This window comes from Ruditapes philippinarum, unplaced genomic scaffold (assembly GCF_026571515.1).
Source record: "Ruditapes philippinarum isolate M1 unplaced genomic scaffold, ASM2657151v2 ctg2604_1_1_1_1, whole genome shotgun sequence".
Lineage (NCBI taxonomy): Eukaryota > Metazoa > Mollusca > Bivalvia > Venerida > Veneridae > Ruditapes > Ruditapes philippinarum.
The window spans coordinates 35,890-61,650 of NW_026857602.1; the positions used below are offsets into that span (position 1 = coordinate 35,890).

The window sequence follows — 25,761 nt, forward strand, 5'->3', positions numbered from 1 at the left end:
TATCTTTATAAAAATACATAGCATTTCAAAATGATTCTCTTGATGATTTCAACAGGAAATGGAATAACTTTCTAATACTGTTATAAGAACTGATTGATGATATGTCAGAAGTATATTACCAAAGCAGCCTTTCTTTCTTTCTTAATATTACCTTTTTTTTTATCTTATCGTAGTTTGTTGGAAAAATATGTTTTTGTTTACTACACTTTTTTTCTCTTGCAAATTATACTTTTATATTTTAGCACCTCCACAAATTTTTCAGCATTTTTCAACTGACTCAAGGAAATCTTTAAAAATTGATTTAACAAAACTTTATCTTGTTTAAAATATAATATCCTTTTTCTTAACCTTTTCTTAAAGAAAAGAGATTCACGTTTATATGCTCTTTGAAATTATTTAAAATGTCTACAACAACATATATATTAGTTTGTAACGTATGTTATGTAACATAATTAATTGAAATATGTAAAATGAATGTATTATGTAAAAAGGAAATGTAAAATAAACGGGCCTTAAACGTGGTTCCAAAAAAAAAAAAAAAAAAAAAAAAAAAAAAAAAGATAGCACTTTCTTGCTTCGTGGTGGTGCCTGCAAGGATGATATTAATTGTCGTATTCATTACTATGATCATAGTAACAAAGGCAGGAGGAGTATAGATAGGTACGCCCCTCTATTTATTTTGGTCTCAATGTTTAAGGTATTCTTCTATAATTATTAAAACAAAAGTAGTATAGAGAAGGTATCTACATTTTGATCTTAATTATTGTGGTATTACTAACTATAATAATCATTACAAAATGAGGAGTATAGAAAAGTTACGTCCTATATATACTTTGGTTCAGATAAATTTGATACTCACTGAGCTTGCAATTTGTTTTCAGATAGGGATTTGTTTTTTCACGTTTTATTTCATTGTGTATTCTTTTCTTGAAGGATAAACCTTTTAAATAGAAAAAAAAAATAAAAGTATTTTGAACTATAGAATATAAGACTTTATTCATGTCATTTACAAATAAACCATAAACCATTTGAATAAAGTAAACAATCCTAACAATATTGTAAAAGGAAATGAATTTTGTGTCATTAAAATGGAATATTTGTTTTTCCATCTTAGTAATAAAAATAAACATGCGTCAGACATATTACGTATGATAATGTCTCTCAGAAGTTGATTGCGGCTCATATTAATATATATATTTAACAATCAACGAAAAGTCCATATCATTTGTTCTGACAAGCGTGGTGCCAGATGAGTCGCGGGTTGTACAATGACGCCATTTCTGCGTGCCTAGTATGATGTCATTTTGCCGTTATGATTGCACTTGTAAATTCCACGCTACTGTAAGAAAACCGCGGATGAAATTACATTAATTTCTATGAAAAAATATTTTAATATTGAGATAAATGTAGAATGTGCCAGAAAATATCTAATATGTGTTTTTGATTCTGAAAAGAAAATCCGTTCCACGGATACAAGCAGATGGGTGGCAATTCGGAAAGCCTCATAAAACACCTAAAAGACAGGTGCACTCAATATATATAGGTGCAAAATATGGCAAATATTATTATTATAATTAGTGAATACATTCTAATATTTATATTTGTTTCCTCATTTGGGATAAGTAGACATTTGTAAGGAAAAAAGGTTCGTGATATAAAAAGAGAAACACATTATTATAAGAAACTACTATTTAACCAACCAATTTTATCCCTATACGCGTTTGTTTTCGTACTTTCCTTGAAAATTGCAATTACATAGGGAAAGAACATTAGAAAAAGAAAACCCGGAAATAGGAAAATTAAATTATGCTTACTCATTTTCCTTGATAAAACACATATTTAAAGACTTTCTTCATGTCATATTTCTGACATTTTCTTCTTTGCTGTTTTAGAGGAAAAGCCATACAGTCATGGTAAGTTATTTTAGAACAAATCTTTGACTGCAAATACCATCATTTGGATATTAACCACTTTTTAAAATGTTGATCAATTATTCATTATCATTATCATCGCCATCGTCGCCATAATCATATTCATTGTCGCCATCGTGATTGTCGTCTCCGCCGACACGATCAACTTATTGCCGTCGGCACCGCCATTATCATCGTTATCGTCATCAATGCCTTTATCATTATCATTGTCGCCATCTTGATTGTCGTCTCCGCCGACACGATCAACTTATTGCATTCGGCGCCGCCATTATCATCGTTATCGTCATCGCCGCCGTTATCATTATCATTGTCGCCATCGTTATTGTCGTCGCCGCCACCATGATCATCTTGTTGCTGTCGCCGCCGACATTATCATTATAATTGTCGCTATCGTTATTGTCGTCATCGCCATTATCATCGTCATTATCATCGTCATTGTCATCGTCATTGTCGCCGTCGCTGCCATTATCATAGGCGTTGGGCTCATTAAGATAATGTACATGCACATTAAATTTTTTCATGTTTTATAATAGATAAATATAAATTATTGACGTATATATATTTGTACATGGTCATAATTACACAACACGTAATACATAAATCGTATGTTATGGTACGATCATATTGTAAACAATATTTTTAAACAAAAGTATATAGGAAGAATGTTCTTAAGTCTTTATTTTAACAATACAAAGTTGACATAAATCTAATTAATACGTTGCAAAAATGACTTTAATTTATAAATATGAAGTGAATCAACGATTCAAAATACAATAGTAAATTTCATACTGTCGCTATTAAGGAGCAAAATTAGTATGTACATACTGATAAAAGCAGTGGTTATAACAGTTTGTTTCAATAAGATCATATCGACGATTGGTCGCAAAGATGATTATTTAGCAAGTCTAATATTTAAGAGCGAACGTGAATTTGAATAAGTGTGAAACTGACACATTGAAGGTCCATCATAACCACGCTTAGACGTACTTGTATCTATGGATGTTTAAGCACAATAACATATCCAAATGTTAGACTTAGTTCTGCTCATGTCAATGCTTTGATGTGGATGGTAGCTTAAATCTAAAGCTACATTAAATGAACTGGCCAAGGCAGAATGACCTAGCAATCATTTCAATTTTACCTCGTTGCGCGTTCTTTTGAGTTTCAATTTACTAACAACGACAGTTTACCCGTTTGAGAACTTATATATTAGATATTCAATATTTTGATTTAGTATCATGCAATATTAAAATTAATATAAAACACGTACATAAATCTTATGTATTAGTATTTTGATACTTAATAAATCTACAATAAAATGACAATTACACCACTAAAAGAAACTCTCGTAAATGAAACTTTCAGGACCGTTGATAAAGCTCTATGAGACAACTTCAATATCTGATGGCTTAAGTTAAGGCAAACTGTCGAAGACTCGTATTTCTGTTTCTATAGTGTTAAAAGTTTCATTTCCTGAATTATATGAATAGGAATATAGAAGTTATATCCCTTTCTAACTATAATCATTGTGACATTTGCATCCATTGGAATATATCATTTGGAACGACTGTGTAAATGCTCACGGAAACACTACTAAGAACGACAGATAAGTCGCTAATTCGGATTAGTAATTGTAAAAGACAATATTTAAAAAACAGTTTTGGTTTTTAAGAGATGCCTATTTTAAAACAGTCGTATATTTTCTGTTGTTTTTATCTATCGTCATTGTCTATAAGAATCTTACAGACCGGAATATCTAGCTCGAGGGTAACTGTTTACGGTGGTAACGAGACTCTGCCGAGTTTCCGCTACCCGAGTGCTAGATATTCCCGTCTGTACCGACAGCCAGTGTTTGATTCTTTTTCTTGCATATTACATATCAATTATTTTCAGAACAGAAATTACGGAAATTGATATTGTCATTACGCACTTTTTTCTTATAGTAGCGTATGAACTTACAACTCCATTCATAACGGAAAAATGACGTCATCCTAAGAACGCAATTCATTCATAAAAGGCGCGCGGCAATAAAGTCATTTAGAGCACGCAACTTGTCTTACATGGGGGGGGGGGGTTGTAAGACAGAGTTTTCTAGCACCGGTGTAAACGGTAGATAATCCTGTCTGATATGTTAGAAATAATAATCATCATCAGTATGATCATCTGCAGAAATAGTTCCTGCTGGCAGCTGCTTTAGTACTATCGGCAATAGTAACTATTGCACCAATATCCTGCACAGCATAAGCAGTGCAAATGTCAACAAAATCAGCAAGCAAAAACAAAGTAAATTACCTGTTCATGAATATTCCAAACATTTCGTTTCAGAATATCGCATTTTTAAGTATCGTTGGATTATTATTCATTGTAAGTTTACAAACTGCTAAAGGCTGTGACAAAAATCGCCGTGTCACGGACTGTTCAACTTCAACCTCGTCTGAATGGTGCGTTTGGGCGAAGAAAAGGTATTCAAGAGATTGGGTAAGTTTTTATTTAAGAAATATGTATTTTTAACATAAACCATTTAAATCCGTTGAGCATGTCATTACATTGATTTCTGTTGAGAAAGTGCATGCCTGATAAATCTAGCTTTATCAGTCACCCTCAACTTTATCAGACACCTCATTAATACATATTGAAATATAATGAAGAGAGTGGAATATGTTTACCTCTAATATAAATTGATAAATTTTGAACCGAATACATTTAAAAATATATTTCGGACTATTTTTTTTAAAGATATGACCCTTACTGCGTGCGGCTTGAACTCGAGGTTTCTTGATAGGTTTTTATTTCATTTCAGATTTAAAGAATGAAACGCATATCAAAATTGCAAACATGATAAAGTTTACATGATAAAGCCATGTCCTCCTTTTTTTCTAAGCCTTACCTGAATAATTTTGAAATATCAAACACTAGCATCGTATTATCTATATATACATCCCTTACAATATATCTTTCAAGTTAGAAAGTGATTAGTTACTGAAATCTTAGAGTACTCGTACATACTTGAATATGCATGGACGTATTATTACTTTCTCCGTTTCTATTGACGTTCATGCGCATTGTCATTACATCGCGCTATCGTCGGCTTAATGTGACCTTAAATTCAGTAAGATATAACCAGTCTTCATGTTCTTTAAGATGTAGAGATAAGGATCAAGAACATGATTAAAATTAAAAGAAAGCTAAAAAGGTTCTCATTTATTTAGCATCATTTAATATACAATAATGCCTTCATAAAAGTTGTGTAGAGATAGCACTTCAACAATTTACCATAACTTTACAAGATAAGGACTTTTAACAGTTGATGTATTGATCTTGATTCTTAAATTGACCCAAATTTTGATCTGATTATTCTTGTATTATTATTCTTCAATTTTATTCCAAATTAGGGATGTTATTGTTTTAAAAAGGCCATAGTTTATATTTTATTATCTTTGTACCATTTTATCTGTAGCCAAATATAATCACATTAGTTCATAAAGCATAAAAAATAAAATCAGGATTGTTTGATCTTGATCAAGGTTTTTTAGTTGACACAGGGCCAGATTCTTATACTATTTTGTATTGATATATTTTTTTTTAAAAAAGCTTATTCACATAGAACCGCAAAGGAAAAATAGTCACAATGACATAAATGTGGCTGATAATTTATTTATATTTTCTTATTTTTAGGATGGTTTGTATTATAGTGTCGATATAAAAGATAATCCCTGTCTGTTTAGTACATACGATCATAACCACGATGGCACCATCGTCAAAGATGAAATGTATGCTGTCCTTGGAAACACAGAGAAAAGTAATGGTCTATTCAAGGACATGGATAAACTGCCAAGTGTGTATTCTTTTATGTATTATATATTTATGTATAAACTTTAAGCAATCGTTTTTAAAGCTATTATGTGCTTGAAGTATTTGTTTGATTTGAGACAATGAATACATTTAGAGAATATATACCTTAGTCAAAATAAGGATTTTGTGTCAAAGGTCAAACTTGAAACTTAATTTATTAGATTAAATATAATTTTGATGCATTCAATGCGTTAAATGAGATAAATGCAATGAAAATGTTATGTTAAAATCTCAATAGCTGGCTGTTATATTTATTTAAAGATGGGATAATGAAAATAATATATAATTTTGACAGAATTCTAACACATTCTATTTCCTTCTTCACAGCTAATGGTGGAATAGATGAAGAAGAATTCATCGCAATGTCAAACATGATCATCAAAGAATGTGTTGAATTTAATGAATAGATAGAAATCACCGTTACAGAATTTCTACCCTGGACACTGACATGGACAAAGATAAACGTCATACAACCTTGATAGGATGACAGAAATATTAATGGCTTCATATATACATTTTTATATTACTTACACTTGAAAGTTTGAGCAAAAGGAGTGATCAGTAAATGTGGCTTTGCATCTTCAGATTAAAGATATTTGAAAAGTATCACCTTTGTAATGAATCAAAAGTAAAATTTTTTTTCCCATTCCTATGATTAATGATTGAAGTAGCTTTCTATAAACAGTTCGATATTTAGATATCAATATATTTTGTTGACAGTGGCGTTTTGTTGTAGTGGTTCAGGAGTACGAATGGGTCTAAACTATGTAGAGGGTTCTACACTATATCCAATTAATTACTAATAAATGTTTAGAAATTATAGAAGAAATTAAAACATTGACCGTCTTTGTATCGGTTAATTTCCCTACGCAAATTACAAATGAATCAAGTGATGAAGGCATCATGAGATAGAAAGTTATGGAACGCTATAACTGCCTCATGTTTTTTCATTTCTTTTTAACTTGCCCAGAAAGCGTCCTATTATATCAAATATAAGCGTTGTAATGCCATTGTAATTTGTCGACTTGTCTAAACATTGCCTTATCATGCGTAACAGTAGTCTTATCTCTTTAAAATGTGATGTTGACTTGTGTTAACATTGTTTGATTTTTTCAAACAATAGTGTTATCGTGTCAAAATGTCGTTTTGGCGTGTCTGAAATGTGTCATATTATTTCAACTTGTCGCGCTATTTGGTCAAATTGTGGAGCTGTTTTATCAAAAGACTGTCTGATCATTTGAAACAGTAGTGTTCTCTTGTCGTTATTTGGTGTTGACTTGTGAAAGCAAAGCTTTATTTTATCAAACTGCCATGTTATTTTGTCAAAATACGGTGTTTAAATGCCTTAACATTGTCTTATTGTGTCAAACATCTGTGTTAATTTGCCAACGTACACTACTGAGTTGTCTTTTTATATCAAATATTCGAATTATCTTGCCGAAATGGAGTGTTGACTGGGCTAAATCATGCCTTATTATGATAAACTGTATGCTATTTTACCAAAAAGCGGTTTTGACTGGTTAAAACTCAGTCTTATAAAGTCAAAAAATTGCGGTATCTTGTCGGAATGTGGTAAAGACGTGTCTAAACTCTTTCTTATAATGTAAAACAGAAGTGTTATATTGTCGAATTTGATGTTTTCTTGTAAAACACAGAAATAGTCTTATTGTGTCTGATAATTGTGTAAATTTGTTCAAATTTAGTTCTGTCTTGAGAAAGCGCTGTCTGATTTTGCGAAACTGCCTCGTTATCTTTTTTGCTCTATCTTTTCACGCTCCGCGCGGGTTCTGGTCACGTGATACTAAATTTTGACAACATCGCATCTGGACAGAATAACACGATTATCTGACATAATGAGACGGTATTTAGACATGTTAACGTCATAAACTGGCAAGTTAACGCCACTGTACTACATAATAATACTGTGTTTCAACAAGTAAACACCACATTTGAAAAGGAAAAATGATACTTCGCCATAAAAGGACGATGTTTATTAAAAATAACACCGAACCTTGACAAAATGACACTTTGTCAAAAAGACAGTAATTTTAGACAAGTAATCACCACGTTTCGACAAGATGACATGACTATTTGACATAATAAGACAAATATAGACAAGTTGAATCTGCATTTGAACAAAAAAGCATGAAAGTTTGACAAATTAAAATAGCCTTTTAACAGTTCATAACCATAATTTGTAAAGATACCACCATTATTTCACATAATAAGACGGTGTTTAGGCCGGTTAACATAAAGTTTGGATAAAATAGCATAGCGATCTGAGAAAATTAGGCAGTGTTTAGACATGTCAATACCATCTTTCGACAAGTCAACAATACTGTTTGACATAATACAATAACGTTTACACAAACAAACATAATTTATTGGCAAGTCAGCACTAGCTATTTCACATAATAAGTATATTTTTAGACAGGATAACAACAGTTTTAGACAAGAAAGCATGATGTTTTGGCATAATAAGACAGAATAACACCACCTCATACTAAGCAACATAACAGTTTGACAAAACGAGACAGCGCTCAGCCAGGTCGATATAATCGTTGAACAAGAAATCTCTACTAGCCGACATAATAAGACATGAGTTTGACAAAGTGACACCAAGTTCCAACAAGATAACACTACTGTTTCATATAATAAGACAATTTCTAGATAAATTACCACCACAGTTGGACAAGACCGCATGCTATTTTGACATAAAAGACATTCTCTTAGCAAGATAACACCGAATTTGAACACAATGACATGGCAGTCTGACAAAATATGACGGTGTTTAGACAAGTCAATACCACATTTGGACAAGACAAAACGACAGTATAACATAATACAACAGTGTCATAACATACCAGGATCACATTTGGACAAGATGACACCAACTTCCGACAAGATAACACTACTGTTTCACATGATAAGACAATTTCAAGACAATTCAACACCACATTTAAACAAGTCTGTGTTCAGACATATTGAAATCTTAATTCGAAAAGATGGCGTGCATGTTAGACATATTAAGACTTCCATTCGGCATGTTAACACCGGATTTGCACATGATAACATGACGTTTTGAAATAATAAGACAGTGTTTAGACAAGTCAGCACTACGTTTTGACAAGAGAAAATGAATATTTGACCTAATAAGACTTCGTTAAGACAGGTTCTCATAAAACGTTGGCAAGCCAACACTTCTATTATACATAATAAGACGCTTTTAGGGGAAAATAAAACGAAATGTAACAACATGAGGCAGCTATGGCGTTCCATAGAAAGTCCCCTTTCTGTTGTTGTATGTACATAGAATACGTGTTTTTCCACATGACTACCTTTCAGTATACTGAATGGACAAATTGAACAGAGGTCTTAACAATACTAAAGTGTACCTACATTTTGAACAATTGACAATAAGGTCGGAAAAGAAGGACATAAAGCTATAAATAAGTGTCTTAGTTTCGGGTTAGGAGATTATACCCTCTTTTTAATAACACAAACTCCTAATGACCCTAACGGAGATAAAGTCTTTATCAATTTAGACACAGAATTACCAATAGTAACAATAAATGGAGATAGAATAGTCATAGAGGTTTGAGTTAAACTGAGTTGCACTATCAGAAAGGGCTTGGAATTCTAAACGGTGTATAATATCTCTGTATCAACAAAAATAGCACCTACGGCTTTGTAATGCTGACGCAATATATTCTTATTCCCTCTCAAAGTTCTTATTTTCTAAGTCCACCATTATCTTCTTTTATTTCTTTTTCTGTCTAATTATTTTATTACATTGAAGCTTATTCGTTTTTCATTGTAACGTTGATTTTATTTCACATAATAATCATGCTATATCATTTATATACACTGCAGTTACTAATTTATGAATTTCTTTTATCACTGAAAGTAACTGTAAAGTATTATAATTTTGATGATTTAAACTATATTGCTCAATACACACATGTCATATAGCTTAGCATATTTAAGTTTACAACCGTTTAAATTGGACCATATAACTTGGCATAATACTAAATGTATCTTCTTTTTTGTAAAACCAGAATTTCACCACCACTTATCGTTTAAACGATAAACACTACAGTTTGATTTAATATAAATAAACATCTCTCGAAAAGTACCGCCCCTACCCAAAAAATAAATAAATAAATAAATAAATAAATAAATAAATAAATAAATAAATAAATAAATAAATAAACAAATAAATAAATAAATAAATAAATAAATAAATAAATAAATAAAAGATAACAAAAAATAAAAAAGAAGGAAAAAAAAAACATCAACAAAAGATAACGAACGTTTAATAGCTCGAATCGTTTTATTATTTTATTATTGTCACTTTATTTAGTATTCTAAAAGGCTGTTTCCATGAATTAAAGCAACAAAACTTCTAAATGATAAAGTATCTTTTGTATAAATTAAATGAATAACAATATTTACATGGACACTATACTTTTGTCTTATTCCACCATGTTCAAAATAAACACTTTGCACAGAAAATTAATAAAATTGATCTTCTGTTGTGCAACTAAAAGAGTTACTGAAATTGGTTTGGACATCGTAACAGTTTCATTTACATATACAGTGTAAATCTGTTTACTACTACACTGATTCATGTTTACATATATGGTAATGAAGATATGATAATGTAAAGCTTCAATAACTACAAACAGCTGTGACAGGTTTTGAAAATGTCCACAGTTACCTAGGAAATGATGAAATGATATGATACACAAGACAAAATATTTAGTTTATCATTTACCTAAACAATGCCCCTGTCTGATACTGAATGAATGTTAACAATAAAACAAAAGAACAAATGAAAGGGAATTGTATGTATTTGTAGTATATCTGTGACATTTGGGGAATAGCTATAATGTTAGAAAGCTTGACAACAGCAAGCAAGGATGGTATTAGGTCATTTTACACGGAAACAGATTCTTTTTGTGTTATTAATTGGCACAGGAGTATGTTTCTATTTGAAATATAGTAAGCACTATTACAAGGATAATCTAAAACAAAGAGGTAACAATTTATGTTTAAGTGTTTCCTTTTACGTTTGATTTCACTTATAAAATTTGGAGCGTCAAATTAATAAATTCTACATTTTGTACAACATTTTGCGTTTATATTATTAGTTATAAAGATTGTTGACAGGTTATATGGTCCTATATAAACGGCTATTTGTAAATATAATCCCAGCCGCTAGGCGAGGGTTATATTGCAAACAGCCGTTTATATAGGCTCATATAACCGGCCAACAATCTTTATAACGAATTTATAATACAGCAAGCATCAAATTTTAGAGAAAAAGTAAGATTTCTTCATGAATCGACAGAAGACCTGTATATTAAACTATGTTAACGTCACGATTATCAAATGAAAAGCGACGTTACAAACGTGCAGTATTATAATATTGTTTTAACCTCGTGGGAAGAGAATGTTGATTAACATAATGATCGCGCTGGGAGCAGTTCTTCAAAGCTGACAAGTTATACAAGCAATATCCAAGGTAAATATCAAATCAATTGTTTTGCTTTAATCTAACTAAACAATTAAAAATTCAAAAAATCCTAATCAAAAGGTCTATTTGAGCTGTCACATGACTATAAAGTATAGCAATGACACAAATATATGACATCTTCGTTAATCCATTTATATACTTTCTTGTACATAAAAAAGAATCTAAAATCAATGCAAAATCCAAGGCAGTTATTAAAGGTGTTTCATAAGACATATTTCGATCATCTAAAATTACCAAAACATTATTTTACAAGACATATTTCAATCAAAGACAATTTCACGGTGTTCCATGCGACATAATGTTTCAAAATAAAATGTGATTTATGCCAAAAAGGGCAATGATTGATAAACAATTATGGTCTTAATTTACAGAATAAAGAAAAATTATTTTTCTTTTATCTTTCAGTGCAATCATAGAATCATAGAAATAATCTAATGACAGATCATCCAAAAACCATAACAAATTTTAATTTAACCAAAACTCTATTTCTATTTCAATCTCAAGAGGAAGAGGAGTGTCCATCAACAAACTGTAGTTCTCCTCGTATTCCTCATATTTTACATCAAATATATGCGGATGAAATGATTCCTGAAATATATCTTAGACTCGTCAAATCATTTATCAACTTCAATCCGACATAGGAGTATTGATTCTGGACTGATGCCTCTGGTCGTAAATTGCTTCAAACAAATCACCCATATTTTTGTTCATGTAGATGATAAATTTGGGAAAAAACGTCAAAAGATCCGATATGCTCAGGTACGCAGTTCTATAACAGTATGGCGGATGATTTTACGCAGATTTTGACTTGGAAAATTTCCGTTCACTTAACAAAACGACATTATAATACGCGTGCATATTTCCTGTGGAACCATTTGAGCATAGTGCTATATTGTACAGCAAGTCTTTTCTGATAAACAACGCATTTATGGCTTGTCGCCCTAGGCATCCTTTTCTGAAGTTGCACACAGCCAATCCAGAAGGCAAACCTTTTGAAACTGCCGGACCTGAATACGTTACATTAAGGTGTTTATTCGTTATAATCACATGGAGAATATTTCAACTCAAATGATCAAAACGGACTGGTCCAGCAATTCTCCAATGCATACTTTTATAAAGGAGAGTTACAAGAGATTGATAATGATGCTGTATATGTACCTAATTCACAGTATTTCATGGATAAATAGATTCTATCCATTTATATACAAATGGAATGTTTATAAAAAAATATGTAAGAGTTTTAGAAATTTATCAAGTCTTCAACAGAAAGCCTGCAGAGAACTTTCTAGCAGGGAAAGGACAAGAAAAAGTTGAAATTTTACTTATACAGTAATCATTGGTATCATTTTTGCTCAAGAAAGAGGAACTATACAGAATGAACAAGATTAAAATAAGTTTGATAGTGCCAAATTATATTCAATATTTTGATGAATGAACTTATGATGCATTTATTATAAGCCAGAATTCTGAAATAAATCATGCTGGAAAATCATGCTAGAAAATGTAAAGTCTTACAGTTGTTTATATCACTGGAAAGTACTCATAGCAAGTCGCTTAAAAGATGTTATAGTGTCGTCCGTGGTCGAGTGGTTAAGTAATTGACTTTAAATCACTTGCTCCTCACCACAGGCTAATTTTTACTTGTGCGGAAGCTGTCGTTGTAGATGCCGAATATAAAACACTTAAAAATATTACGAAAATTAATTCTATCACTCCCGATTTTTTTTCGTAAAGCAACATATGAATTTACAATATTTCAAAACATTCTTATTCTAAAAACGAAATTCTTTCATGAAAGGCGTGCGAGAATGACGACATTTAAAACATCCGACTTGCCTTAAACAAATTAGGGGTTATTTAGGAAAGATTTTTCTAGTACCGGTGTAAACGGTAGTTAATCCTGTTTGACATGCAATTCTAGATCCAGTTCTAGATCCAGCAGTTCCTAGATTTTTCAGTATAATATTGTCATGGCATTGGTTGGTTTTTATTTCACCGCGTTCTTTAAAGTGTCCCCGTACGTTTAGTCAAAAACGGTCATATAATTTTCAACATTTTTTTTAAAATACGTTGTAACAGCATTATAAGACGACAACAACAAAAACAACAACAACAACAACAATTAAACATCTTAAAATATACTGATAATATAAACTGAAGAAAAAGAATTTCTCGAATTAAGAAAAAAGATTAGGTATAACTGGATTTTGGTTATTCTATGGTCTACTGGTAATAAACATAATTGTTGATCAAAGATCATTTATAGCGAAATACTGCGCAGTAGTTTTAATATTAAAGTTAAGAAACACACACAAATATTCGTACACCAATATCAAAATTTACAGTGGCATTCATTTAAGGTATATATGCCGCATGTGCCGGGTATTAAGTTGTTGAACTTAAGGACTTTCTGTTCTTGCTGCTCTTTTTGATGTGCGTGTGCTCCCGAGACGTCCGCTACTTATAGAATCCCGGAATTGCAACACAAAAAGACTTCCTTCGTTTACAAAGAATATTGTGCTTTCAAACATGGAAAAATTGTGATCCATCGGAAGCGTTAATATCAACAAAATTACATGAAAATTGCATACTTGGTTTGATTGAGTTACTTGCATCGCTATAAAATCTTGCTGTGCTTATTTGTCTAGCTGTACTACGGGCTTAGATTTTTTGCTTTCCTTTGAGGTTTAAATCGGATACAGTGACGCTATTGTGAAGTAAAGTACAAAACAAAACAAAAATTCAACCTTAAGAAAATGCCTTCTATTACATTAGAACATTTTAGAATACGTTTAATCCTGTTAAAGACAGCAATTCCGAATATATAGAACATTCCTAGAGTCTTCTTTTAACAGGTCAATTAATTGTATACTTCGTCGGTGGTATCAGTTCAAGGAATACACCCATTGACAGTCTCTATATGAACAAGGTAAATAACCGAGGTATATCGAGTGAAAAAATACAAGTTGTTTCTCTTATCTTCGAGTAAAATCGATATCTCTAATGCTAAAACGATACAAGTTTAGCCCTTTATAAATCGCTAGTTTGGGGCGATTTAATGTCCATTTTAAAATTTATTACACCAATGAAAAAGCTTGTGATCTCGTTTGACACGAAAGGTATTTAAATTTAAGGATAAACCTACCACAAGTCAAAACATTTTACATACGATTTATACAGTGAGATACGCAACCGGTTATCTTTACTCAGTAAGAACAGCCTGTCGTCTGCCAGTTCGGAAACTGTCAATCGGTGTATTCATATCAAATAATTCATGACAGTAGTGACATGAGAAATATAAAACTACTTACAATTGGTTTACTGCAATGTCAATACTTATTTGTTTTTAAAGTGATATTTTCCAATTTATATTAATTCACTCTTGTGCAATTTGAAACCGAAATTGAAATAATCATGATTTCTTTTACTATATTGCCGTGACGTCAAAAAGGTCCAAAGATTTATATATTTCACATTCACTGTACATGTTTTCGTATCAAAATATCAAGAATAAATATGAATAGGACTTTTAAGTAGCAAGAAGATAACGAATATCATGAAATCAACATATTAATGTTTAAATTTGATCACAAATTATTTAAATTTTGTAAAAAATGAATTGATTAAAAAATTCATTATCAAGTATTCTAACATATTAATGTTTATATTTGATCACAAAGTATATAAATTTTTATAATAAATGAATTGATTAAAACTTCATTGCTACCAGTTTAAACGTGTTTTAGCCATACCCATTATCTTTCATCATCATTGTCTAGAACCCCAATGTTTTGTGTTCCACTCCATTGCAACAAATCGATCTTATAATATATCGGTTCTGTAATACGTAAAAATCAATAACCCAGACACAAAGGCTTAAAATTGCTTCATTATTAAAATCGAGCTTTCCTCTGGCTAAAATGAAAACATGTGTTTTGAAATGTTTTAATAATTGATTAAGAGCATGTTAAATGCTTATCAGCTACAATAAATGTATGTAGTTGGTTGTGAAATTAATTTGCTTTTAACGTACCAGAATGTTTTGCCTTCAGATACACTATTTTGTATAACTTAATGGCGAAGTAGCTAAAGATTATTTTGGAGAATATAAGAGGTCACAAAACTAAAAAAAAGCAGTTTGTGAAATGAAATTGGTAAAATTTTAGGACTGAATGAGCTTTTGAATTGCAAATGAAACAACCAATGACGTATTAATTTGAGGAGATAACAATGAAAACAAAGCAAATAGCTGACACTTGCAAACTCGGTTTATCCAAAATTGAAGATATTAAATGTTCAGCAAATGAATTCATATCTGTGAATGTTTTTTAAGTTAAATTTTTCACCAGGTAAACTTCTGCTTAACTTAAGCAGGGGCGTGGACTGTAGACTGAATTTTAAACTACCTTCCACAAATAGGCTCAATAAAACTGAATCTATAACAGTTTCAATTCTGCCATTTTGACATTCTTAAATGGCTTCACTCACAATAGTATGAATACATGGAACGGATGTCGTATTTCGGGTTATAGTTCTTACAAACCAACTTCCCGATTTTAGGCTTTAGACAACCAAATACCCCTACCAATCGGATTTAACGGTATCAACGGCATTGATGACTGTAAATAGTCAATATCTTATGATTTGGTTACTTTTAATGCTATCTCAGATGTATTATTGTTTTAAATTTTTTTACCCTCTGTAGGCCAGTGGCTTTAAGAGATTAAGATATTGTGCAAGGTATGATTGTAAATTTGTTTAACGATGCTTTTTTGCTTGCATATCTAACATTTATCAGTCTATTTGGCTGCTGCAACATTGCGTTCTCAAGAGTCAATTTCTTGATCTTTTTTATATATGCAGATAAGATAAGATTAATATAACTCATACGGGAAATGTTAGGATTTTTTTTACTTTTCAGCAAATAAGAATAACATTGTACTACATTCTACGGGTATTTGATTAAACATACTATCATAAACACAAAGCTCATCATAACATTTTTTTAATCTACGATTCATTAAGAAATCAATATAATTTGGGACCAAAAATAAATCAAATGTATATTTTTGGTCCCAAATACATGTATAATATAATGTTATTTCCACATGTACACAAATATTTCAATCGATATGAATGGCATGTTTTGATAACCAGAAAATTATGACTCAACAACATTTCTTCTAGATTTTATGCACAACAAGAAGTTCTTAAGATATAGTATTCAGTTGTGTTACTTTTGTGTTTGTTTCTCCATATATGTCTGTAAAAATAAAAAGCGCCATTGACTCTATCTCCATTGTATTGAGCGTCAGTCTTTATTTGTTGTAAAAACGGATATTTTGGGACAGAAACCTATAAATACTTTGTTTTTATCAAAATGCTTATTAAATATGTTGGATCGAAAATCATTATGAAATGTGTCTGTTTGAATATACATGTTACCTTATAACATCAATAACTGTGAGCAGCTGTGACGGGATTTGAAAATGTTCACGGTTTGTTAGGAAATGATAGGATATAATTGATTCACAAGAAAAACAGATAATTAATAATTTACCTTAAATAATACCTGTTTGCGACGGAAGGTTGATAACAATCACAAAGCCGGTTGAAAGAATCGGACACGTAACAACAGGTGGCATATGCTGTTATTTCGCCAACAGGCATAATTGAGTTATGTAAGGTAGTTTTAAAACAATTCCAAAGGATGATATTCTTTGTAGTGCATGGCACAAGAAATCGCTTACATTTTGTAGTTTTGGTGATTGGCTCAGGAGCATATTTTTATTGGATATATAGTTTGAAATATCATGAATATAACTTGAAAGAAAATGGTATACATTTGTATATATGTAAATTTTATTATTTCATTATTTTCTGCTTATTATTTATTTATTTATTTATTTTATTAGTTGTGCCCCCACTTAAGTGGCGAGCATTTCAAGTTACCCTTGTCCGTCCGTCCGTCCATCCGTCCGTACAAACCAGAGCTACATTATGGGGTTTGGTCTATTGTTCTCATAACAATAGATGTCTTTGATGTCATTCATTCCGTTTCTCTTGTGGGGTTATTTTCTGCATTGTGGGGTTAAAAAGAACAAGAGAAATAACAAAAGAAAACCCAATAATGTAGCTCTGGTAAAAACATCCGTACGGACGTCCGTCCGTCCGTTCTCTTTTGTGTCGCACGAAACTCAAAAAGTATTTGACCGAGAGTCATGAAACTTTACAGGAATGTTGATCAGCATGTTTAGCTGTGCACCTGGGTATTTTCGTCTGGATATTTTTAGTATTTTAGAGTTATTGCCCTTGACTTAGTAAAATTTTGCAATTTACAACTTGTGTCGCATGTAACTCAAAAAGGATTTGACCTAGAGTCATGAAACTTTACAGGAATGTTGACCAGCATGTGTAGTTGTGCACCTGGGTAATTTCGTCTGGATATTTTTAGTATTTTTAGAGTTATTGCCCTTGAAATAGTAAAATTTTGCAATTTTCAACTGGTGACGCATGTAACTCAAAAAGTATTTGATTTGGCCTAGAGTCATGAAACTTTACAGGAATGTTGATCAGCATGTGTAGTTGTGCACCTGGGTATTTTCGTCTGGATATTTTTAGTATTTAAGAGTTATTGCCCTTGACTTAGTAAAATTTTGCAATTTTCAACTTGTGTCGCATGTAACTCAAAAAGTATTTGACATAGAGTCATGAAACTTTACAGGAATATTGATCAGCATGTGTAGTTGTGCACCTGGGTATTTTCGTCTGGATTTATTTAGTATTTTTAGAGTTATTGTCCTTGACTTAGAAAATTTTTGCAATTTTCAACTTGTGTCGCATGTAACTCAAACAGGATTTGACATAGAGTCATTAAACCTTACGGGAAGGTTTGTCAGCATATTTAGTTTTGCACCTGGGGTTTCACTTGTGGATTTATCCAGTATTGTAAAGTTATTTCCCTTGACTTAGTAAAAACCGTTTCATTATGTTGTTATTTGTTCCTTGAGTGCTTGAGTTAGAATCAACCACCTTTACAGGAATAATGATCAACATCACTAAATTACAGGAATAATGATTCACATCACTGTGAAGCTATGAACCTGGGACTTTGCATGTGGATTTTTTCAGTTTTGTAAGAGTTATTGCCCTTGACTTACAGTAGTATAAATTTGCAATTTTCAACTTGTTCATGCATAGCTCAAAAAGTATTTGACTTGTAGGCCTGAAAGTTTACAAGAAAGTTGGTCAGCATGTGTACTTATGCACTTTGGGGTTTGCTTGTGGATTTATTCAGTATTTGTAAAGTTCTTGCACTTTACTTAGTAAAAGAGTTTTAGTTTTCAAAAAATATTTGACCTAGAGTCATAAGATTGACAGAACAGTGGCGCAGTAGGGGCACCCGTGTCCTATGGACACATTATAGTTTTATGTGTAAGTTATAGTTTGTATTGATATTTTAGTTTTTTTACAGGCGTACAGATGTGTATATTTTATATTTTATATACACTTTATGTATATCTATGTATTATAAACAATGATCGGTATAATAATTAGTAAAAACTTTCATTTCTTCTTACACCCAGCACGGCATTTGTGTTTATCGTGCTTTATTTTAAAAATCAAACTGTCACAGAAATCTTGTACTGCATCCCGTACCGCTTTGCCGCTATGCCAAAAATTCCTCATACAGAGCATCGAACATAAATATCGTGTGTTTTTGCTATTCTGATAACGCTTGCAATTAATAACAAAAAATGCAATATTGAACATGAATCTTTAATCAAAGTTATTTTATCTTTACAGGCATAGCACCCCTAAATGTTCTTACCACAGGAGAAAGAAGTCTGATATTACAAGTTAACAAAAGGTTTACGATAAATTATGATAAACTAGTTGAAACAAACACACAAGACAAAGCAAACAAGCATGTTGTCAGTGAGCTCCCACTGTTTCAATCTCTAAAGGAAGAAGAATTTCCATCAACAGACACTGACGTCCCTCGTATTCCCCATATCATACATCATATGTACAAAACTGAAATGATTCCTGGAATGTATACAGCTCACGTTAAATCCTTTATTTATTACAACCCAACGTGGACATATCGCTTTTGGACAGATGAATCCGGTCGTAAATTATTACAGAAACAATATCCACATCTTGTAGATATATATGATAAGTTTGGCAATAACGTAAAAAGATCCGACATGCTCAGATACGCAGTTCTATACGAGTATGGCGGATTTTATGCAGATTTTGACATGGAAAATTTCCGTTCACTTAACATAACGACATTAAAATATGCTTGTATTTTCCCTGTAGAACCATTTGAGCACAGCGCTTTGTTATATAATAAACATTTTATAATAAACAACGCATTTATAGGTTGCCGTCCAAAGCACCCGTTTTTCAAGCTTTTATTGGTCGGCTTACAGAATGCTGATTTTAATGGAGACCCTGTCAGTACTACAGGTCCAGGATACGTCACTAGAAAATTCCTTGAATATAATAACATCAGTGTGTCATCTAGCGAAATGAACAAAACCGACTGGAGTAGCAATTCTCCCTATTTCTATAAGGGTGAATTAAAGGAAATTGACAAAAACGCCGTGTATGTGCCAAATTCACAGTATTTTATGGATAAGATAGATCCGATGCTTTTAGAAACGAATGGACAAATAACAAAAGCTTGTAAACATGTCAACACTTTAACATATCTTAAACAAAGAGCTTGCTTTGAACTTTTGAGGCGAGAGAAGATAAGAAAAAATAGATTATACACTTTCACAGTGCATCACTGGTATCATTTGTGGTTGATGACAAAAGATAAAATTCATAGTCTGAAAAGTACCAATATTAAAGAAATAGTCCCAAATTTTATTCAATATAACGGCTGAAATAAGTGCATGTTTATTGTTTAATTCATTGTATGAAAAATGTTTTTCTATAGATCGGTGCAGAGATTAAATTTTTTTTGCCAATTTTTAGGTTTCAACGTTAACTCTGTAACATTATAACATATTGTTGACTTGTTAAATGAACAACAAACACAAAATCAATAAAACATTTACATGTAAGTACAGAAATGTCTGTTTCATTTGAATGGACTGAATCTGATGGTACCTTTGTTAGGATCAAACATGAGCATCTGGTAATCAACATGTGTATGATGCGATTTTGTCATTGAATGTTAAGTATCCTAATGCAAATCGAGTTTCACGAGTATATCATTTTAAATTGATGACACTTTTAATTTAGCCTATCAAACTAGACACCGTTAACGATGTTAGATAAATAGAGCTTTGTTTGGCTGTACGGCCTACTTTAACGATCGTAAACTGCGTAACGAGAGTTATAAAGTTAACCTGCATTTAAGTCATCTTTAGTGACGTCGATGGTCATAAAATTATAAGGCTTATATCGGCTGTATACTGGGATGTTTCAATATTGCAATCTGAATTTGATAGTCAATGAACTGAATTAATTTAATTATTCATCATGAAGAACTTGTTACAGATTTGAACGATTGTTTCGATTATCATCGTTGAATGTCGCATTGTTCCATGTAACACATTTCAACAAACCTACAAGAATGTCCATATATGTCTATATATATGTTTTTCTGTACATACTCTTAACAAATCTAATAAGTGTGCATGTATAAATATCTTATAATGTGAGTCAATATTATTTATGTCATGCTGGAATTTTCAATATATACAGTTGAGAGACATAGTGTAATTATCCTTTTATTTATTTTTATAACAAACACAAATTTAACACGTATGTTCAATGAATGTGATTGTGCGTAAAAAAGTAAATATCGCAAAATTATTACATCCGTGATCTCTATTCTAAATATATACGTTGACTTTGATAACAACGTGGCAGTTTGACTTCTCGTTGTATCTTAAGAAATATTGGCTTGTAACTGGGTGATGGTCTGTTGCACTCCACAGGGAAGTTCAGGAAGACTGTTGACATTAAGAATGTGTTCATTAATAGTTATCTGAGCGCCTATCATAACTAATACGATGAGCTTCAAACTATGATTTTATTAATGTCTAAAGAACAACATATTATTGCAGTTTCTTCAGGGTATCTTACTGGGTATCTTACTTAGAATATCACCCAAATCTCTAGACTTGTTATAGACGTTATACGGAAATGTGAAAGAAGCTATTAAACTCGACATATACTTGAATTTTAAAACTTCAAACATTAACACTAGACAGATCAATCGAATTGAAATATTCCGTTTAGCCATCCATGTTTTACAATATAATTTTAATTTATTAGGCTACTTCCACATTATCAAAGTTTCAAATGTCACGACGGGATGTTTTTCTTTCTACGCTATTTCAGTTTTCTCTTAAAAACTATCCAAATAATGACGCCTTGAATACAAATATGAGGTATACGGTAGTGTTTTAATTCCCCTAAGTTTATCAAGTGAAAGTTGCTCTCTGTAACCAAAAATTCCTTCTTGTCTCACGAATCATTAAACGCTTTGGCTTTCACAATTCTTCAATTTGACCATTATAAATCGACGGAACATTAAAATAGCTCAAAGCGTTTTATTATTTTATTATTTGCATTTTATTTAGTTTATGAAGCCGCTGTATCCCCGAATTAATACAACAAAACACTTAAATGACAAAGTATCTTATATAAATTAAATGATTAACAATATTTACATGGACAATAAACTTTTGTCTTATTCCACCATCGTTTAAAACAGAAAATTGATCTTCTGTTGTGCAACTGAAAAAGTTACTGAAATTCGTTTCAACATCGTAACAGTTTCATTTACCTATACAGTGTAAATCTGTATATTGCGACACTAATTCATGTTAACATATATGGTAATGGAGGTTTGAGTTTGTATAACTTCAATAACTACAAACAGCTGTGGCAGGTTTTTAAATGATGAAATGATATGATACACAAGACAAAATATTTAGTTTATCATTTACCTAAATAATGTCTCTGTCTGATACTGAATGAATGTTAACAATAAAACAAAAGAACAAATGAAAAGAGAATGATAGTGCCAAATTATATTCAATATTTAAATTAACTTATGAAGTATTTTTTATAAGCCAGAAATGCTCTGTGTGAAAAATTGAATTTCCTCTGGTGCACGTATTTGAATTAAATCATTTTGGTGCTAGAAAATGTAAAGTCTTCATGTTAAAATTATATAATTAATATTTTGCAAATACCCATAGGAAGTTGCATTAAAAATGTAATAGTGTCGTCCATGGTCGAGTTGTTAAAGTCGTTGACTTAAAACCGTTTGCTCCTCACCGCTGGCTAATTTTTTCTTGCGCGAAAGCTATTGTTGTATATGCCGTACAGACAACACTGTAAGATATAACGAGAAACGAAAACTAATTCTATTATTCCGGATTTTTTTTTCTTAAAGTAGCATATGAATTTACAATATTTCTTTTAAAGTGGCAAAACGACGTCTTTCTAAAAACGCAATTCTCTCATGAAAGGCGTGCGGGAATGACGACATTTAAAACACACAACTTGCCTTACACAGGGTAGGGGTTTAGGATAGATTTTTCTAGCACCGATGTAAACGGTAGATAATCCTGTTTGACATGCAAGCAATATTACTGTTTCTGCAGTTCCTAGATTTTTCAGTATGATATTTTTATGGCATTGGTGCGTTTTTTATCACCGTGTTCCCGTACGTGTAGTCAAAAAAATCATATAATTTTCAACACTTTTTAAAAACGTTGTAACAGCATTTGAAAAAAACAAAAACAACACCACCCCCAAGAAAAGAAACACACAAAAACAACAATAACAACAACAACAACAATTAAACATCTTAAAATATACTGATATTATAATTGCTCAAAATCAGGACAAGGATAGGCATTATTTACTTCACGTTGGCTTTAACTGGATTTTGGTTATTCTATGGTCTACTGGTAAAGTTAAGAAACACACATATTTTATCATGAATATCAACGTCTGGAGCTGCATTTCTTACATATACCGCACGTACCGGGTATTAAGTTGTTGAACTTAAGGACTTTCTGTTCTTGCTGCTCTTTTTGATATGGGTGTGCTCCCGAGACTTCCTCTAGTTATGGATTCCCGGTATTGCTACACAAAAGAAGTTCCTTCGTTTATAGGAGATATTGTGCTTTAAAACATGGAAAAGTGTGATTCATCGAAAGCAATAATATTAACAAAATTACATGAAAATTGCAGACTTGGTTTGATTGAGTTACTTGCATCTCTATAAAATCTTGCTGTGCTTATTTGTCTAGCTGCACTACGGGAAGCAACATGCCCCTTAGATTTTCTGCTTTTCTGTGAAGTTTAAACCAAATACAGTGACGCTATTGTGAAGTAATGTACAAGACAAAATTAAAGTTTAGGAAACAGCGCCTTTTAGGCGTTATAAAATGACTGCCATTACATTAAAACATTTTAGAATACGTTTTATTCCGTTAAACGCAGCAAAATGTCGAATATATAGAATTCCTAGAGTCATCTTTAAACTGGTCAGTTTCATATAGAGATGAATAAGTGTAACATCTAAATCAACACATGATTTTTGATTATGGCCAATTGATCCATTTAAATAAGTAGATCATGGCGTAAAATGAGGTGGTATCAATTCAAGGAATTGTTTGTCTAAATATTCATATCAAATAATTCATCACAATAGTGACAGAAGAAAAAAATAACAACTACTTAAAAAAGTTTACTGCAACGTCAATACCTCTTTGTTTTTAAAGTGATATTTTCCAATTTATATTTAATTTACTCTTGTGCTATTTGAAACCGAAATTGAAATAATCATGATTTTTTTATTGTATTGCTCTGATGTCATAAAGGTCTTAAGAGTAGATTTCACATTCACTGTTTTCGTATCAAAATATTAAGAATAGATTTGAAAATTTAAAATAAGACTTTTTCAGTACAAGAAGATAACGATTATCATGTATTCTAACATATCTTTTTTTAAATTTGATCACAAAGTATTTAAATTTTATAATAAATGAATTGCTTAAAACTTCATTGCTACCAGTTTAAACGTGTTTTAGCATTACTCGTTATCTTTCATCATCATTGTCTAAAACCCCAATGTTTTGTGTTCCACTCCGTTGCAACAAATCGATCTTATAATAGATCTGTTCTGTAAAACGTGTAAATCAATTACCCAGAGGCATATACTTCATTTATAACCTAAATATAGGGGATCTTGTGTTTATTTATTAGTTGTTATATATGAGCATACCAAATCTCCCCATAACATGGCCATCACTACGTACGACGACCTGTGCTGTGATGATCCCATTCTAAGATTACGGTTATAAAAGTAATTATTTAAAGGTACTTTTTTAAAATGGCCAAGACGTTTTTAAAGAGTACCATCTTTTATCACAGGACACAAAGATTTAAAGAAAGTTTCAATAGTTACATATAAAAGTTACAGAATTCGCATACTTACGTGCGATAAAGGCATGTCAGGAACGTTTCTTTTCCATTTCAATGTGGGTTATCTGTATTTATAATTGTTTCCTATGTTATTTAATAATTACGCATACACTGGGTTGCATATTATTAATTACAAGTTTATAATTAGCAGAATTCGATATAAATTTTATAATTTCTACCGAACACCCGCTTTATAAGAATGATTTGATTTGTTTAGAAGTAATTGCCTCTTTTGTCCAGATTGGTAAAAAATTCTTCGTTTACAAAATTAGGAGGTCAATCAGATTTTGTTGAAATTTCTGCTAATTTTGGTCTGTCGCGCGGACAGTATAGAGATTTAGCAGGTGCTCTTTGCATTTCAATATATACGTGTTTTACTTATTTGTAGTTAAAAAATAGTAATATGTTATAAGCCTCCCTAATAATAAAATCCAAAATGCAATGTCTCTAACCCGTATTACCAGTATATATATACCTGTATAAATTTATAAAAACAGGTGTTAATAGTTGTCACCTGTTCAATTTCTGTTGAATGTAATTTCAGGTTTCCTACATTAACAATTTCATGTTTCAAATGTATATTAATTCCCTGAAAAAAGGAAGAGAAAACTCTATCCTTATACAATAAATATTTAAAGTAATCTTTAAGGGCTAAATTTAAAAAAACACATCAAAATTCATATATTAATCAAATAGCTATAGCATTTTTCCAATTTTGCCCATACTTTATAAATAATGTAGCCTATTCACTATGAGATGAATTAATTATACCTATTATTTAATTTTACCTATAAAATATGGTGCTATATCAGTCAAATATATTTCATATTTTTTAAAAATAAATATGAAATATAAATATGAAAGTGGGCGGAGTCAAAACTCATATTTATTTTAAGGGACTTCTTTCGCCATTTTGTTTGAAAAATCTGATAAATAAAACAACCTTTTTGTTGAATTTTGTTTTGA

The 25,761-nt window shown here is 31.3% G+C and overlaps 2 protein-coding genes across 3 annotated transcripts; both read left to right on the top strand.

Moving 5' to 3' along the window:
* Nucleotides 1–1,830: 1,830 nt before the first annotated feature.
* Nucleotides 1,831–6,387, top strand: LOC132750282 (uncharacterized). The gene is made up of 4 exons (XM_060740230.1): nt 1,831–1,913; nt 4,257–4,409; nt 5,607–5,766; nt 6,111–6,387. The coding sequence occupies exons 1-4, from the start codon at nt 1,911–1,913 to the stop codon at nt 6,188–6,190; spliced, it is 396 nt and encodes a 131-aa protein (XP_060596213.1). The 5' UTR covers nt 1,831–1,910; the 3' UTR covers nt 6,191–6,387.
* Nucleotides 6,388–10,592: 4,205 nt separating this feature from the next.
* LOC132750284 (uncharacterized) lies at nt 10,593–21,081 on the top strand. 2 transcript variants are annotated; one of them, XM_060740234.1, is made up of 2 exons: nt 10,593–10,823; nt 19,129–21,081. In XM_060740234.1, exons 1-2 carry the CDS (start codon nt 10,706–10,708, stop codon nt 20,220–20,222), a joined length of 1,212 nt encoding a protein of 403 aa, XP_060596217.1. In that variant the 5' UTR covers nt 10,593–10,705; the 3' UTR covers nt 20,223–21,081. The 2 variants fall into 2 exon arrangements, with proteins under 2 accessions (XP_060596217.1, XP_060596215.1); XM_060740232.1 differs by lacking the exon at nt 10,593–10,823 and adding an exon at nt 16,656–17,159 and having other exon boundaries at nt 19,129–21,077.
* Nucleotides 21,082–25,761: the final 4,680 nt, after the last annotated feature.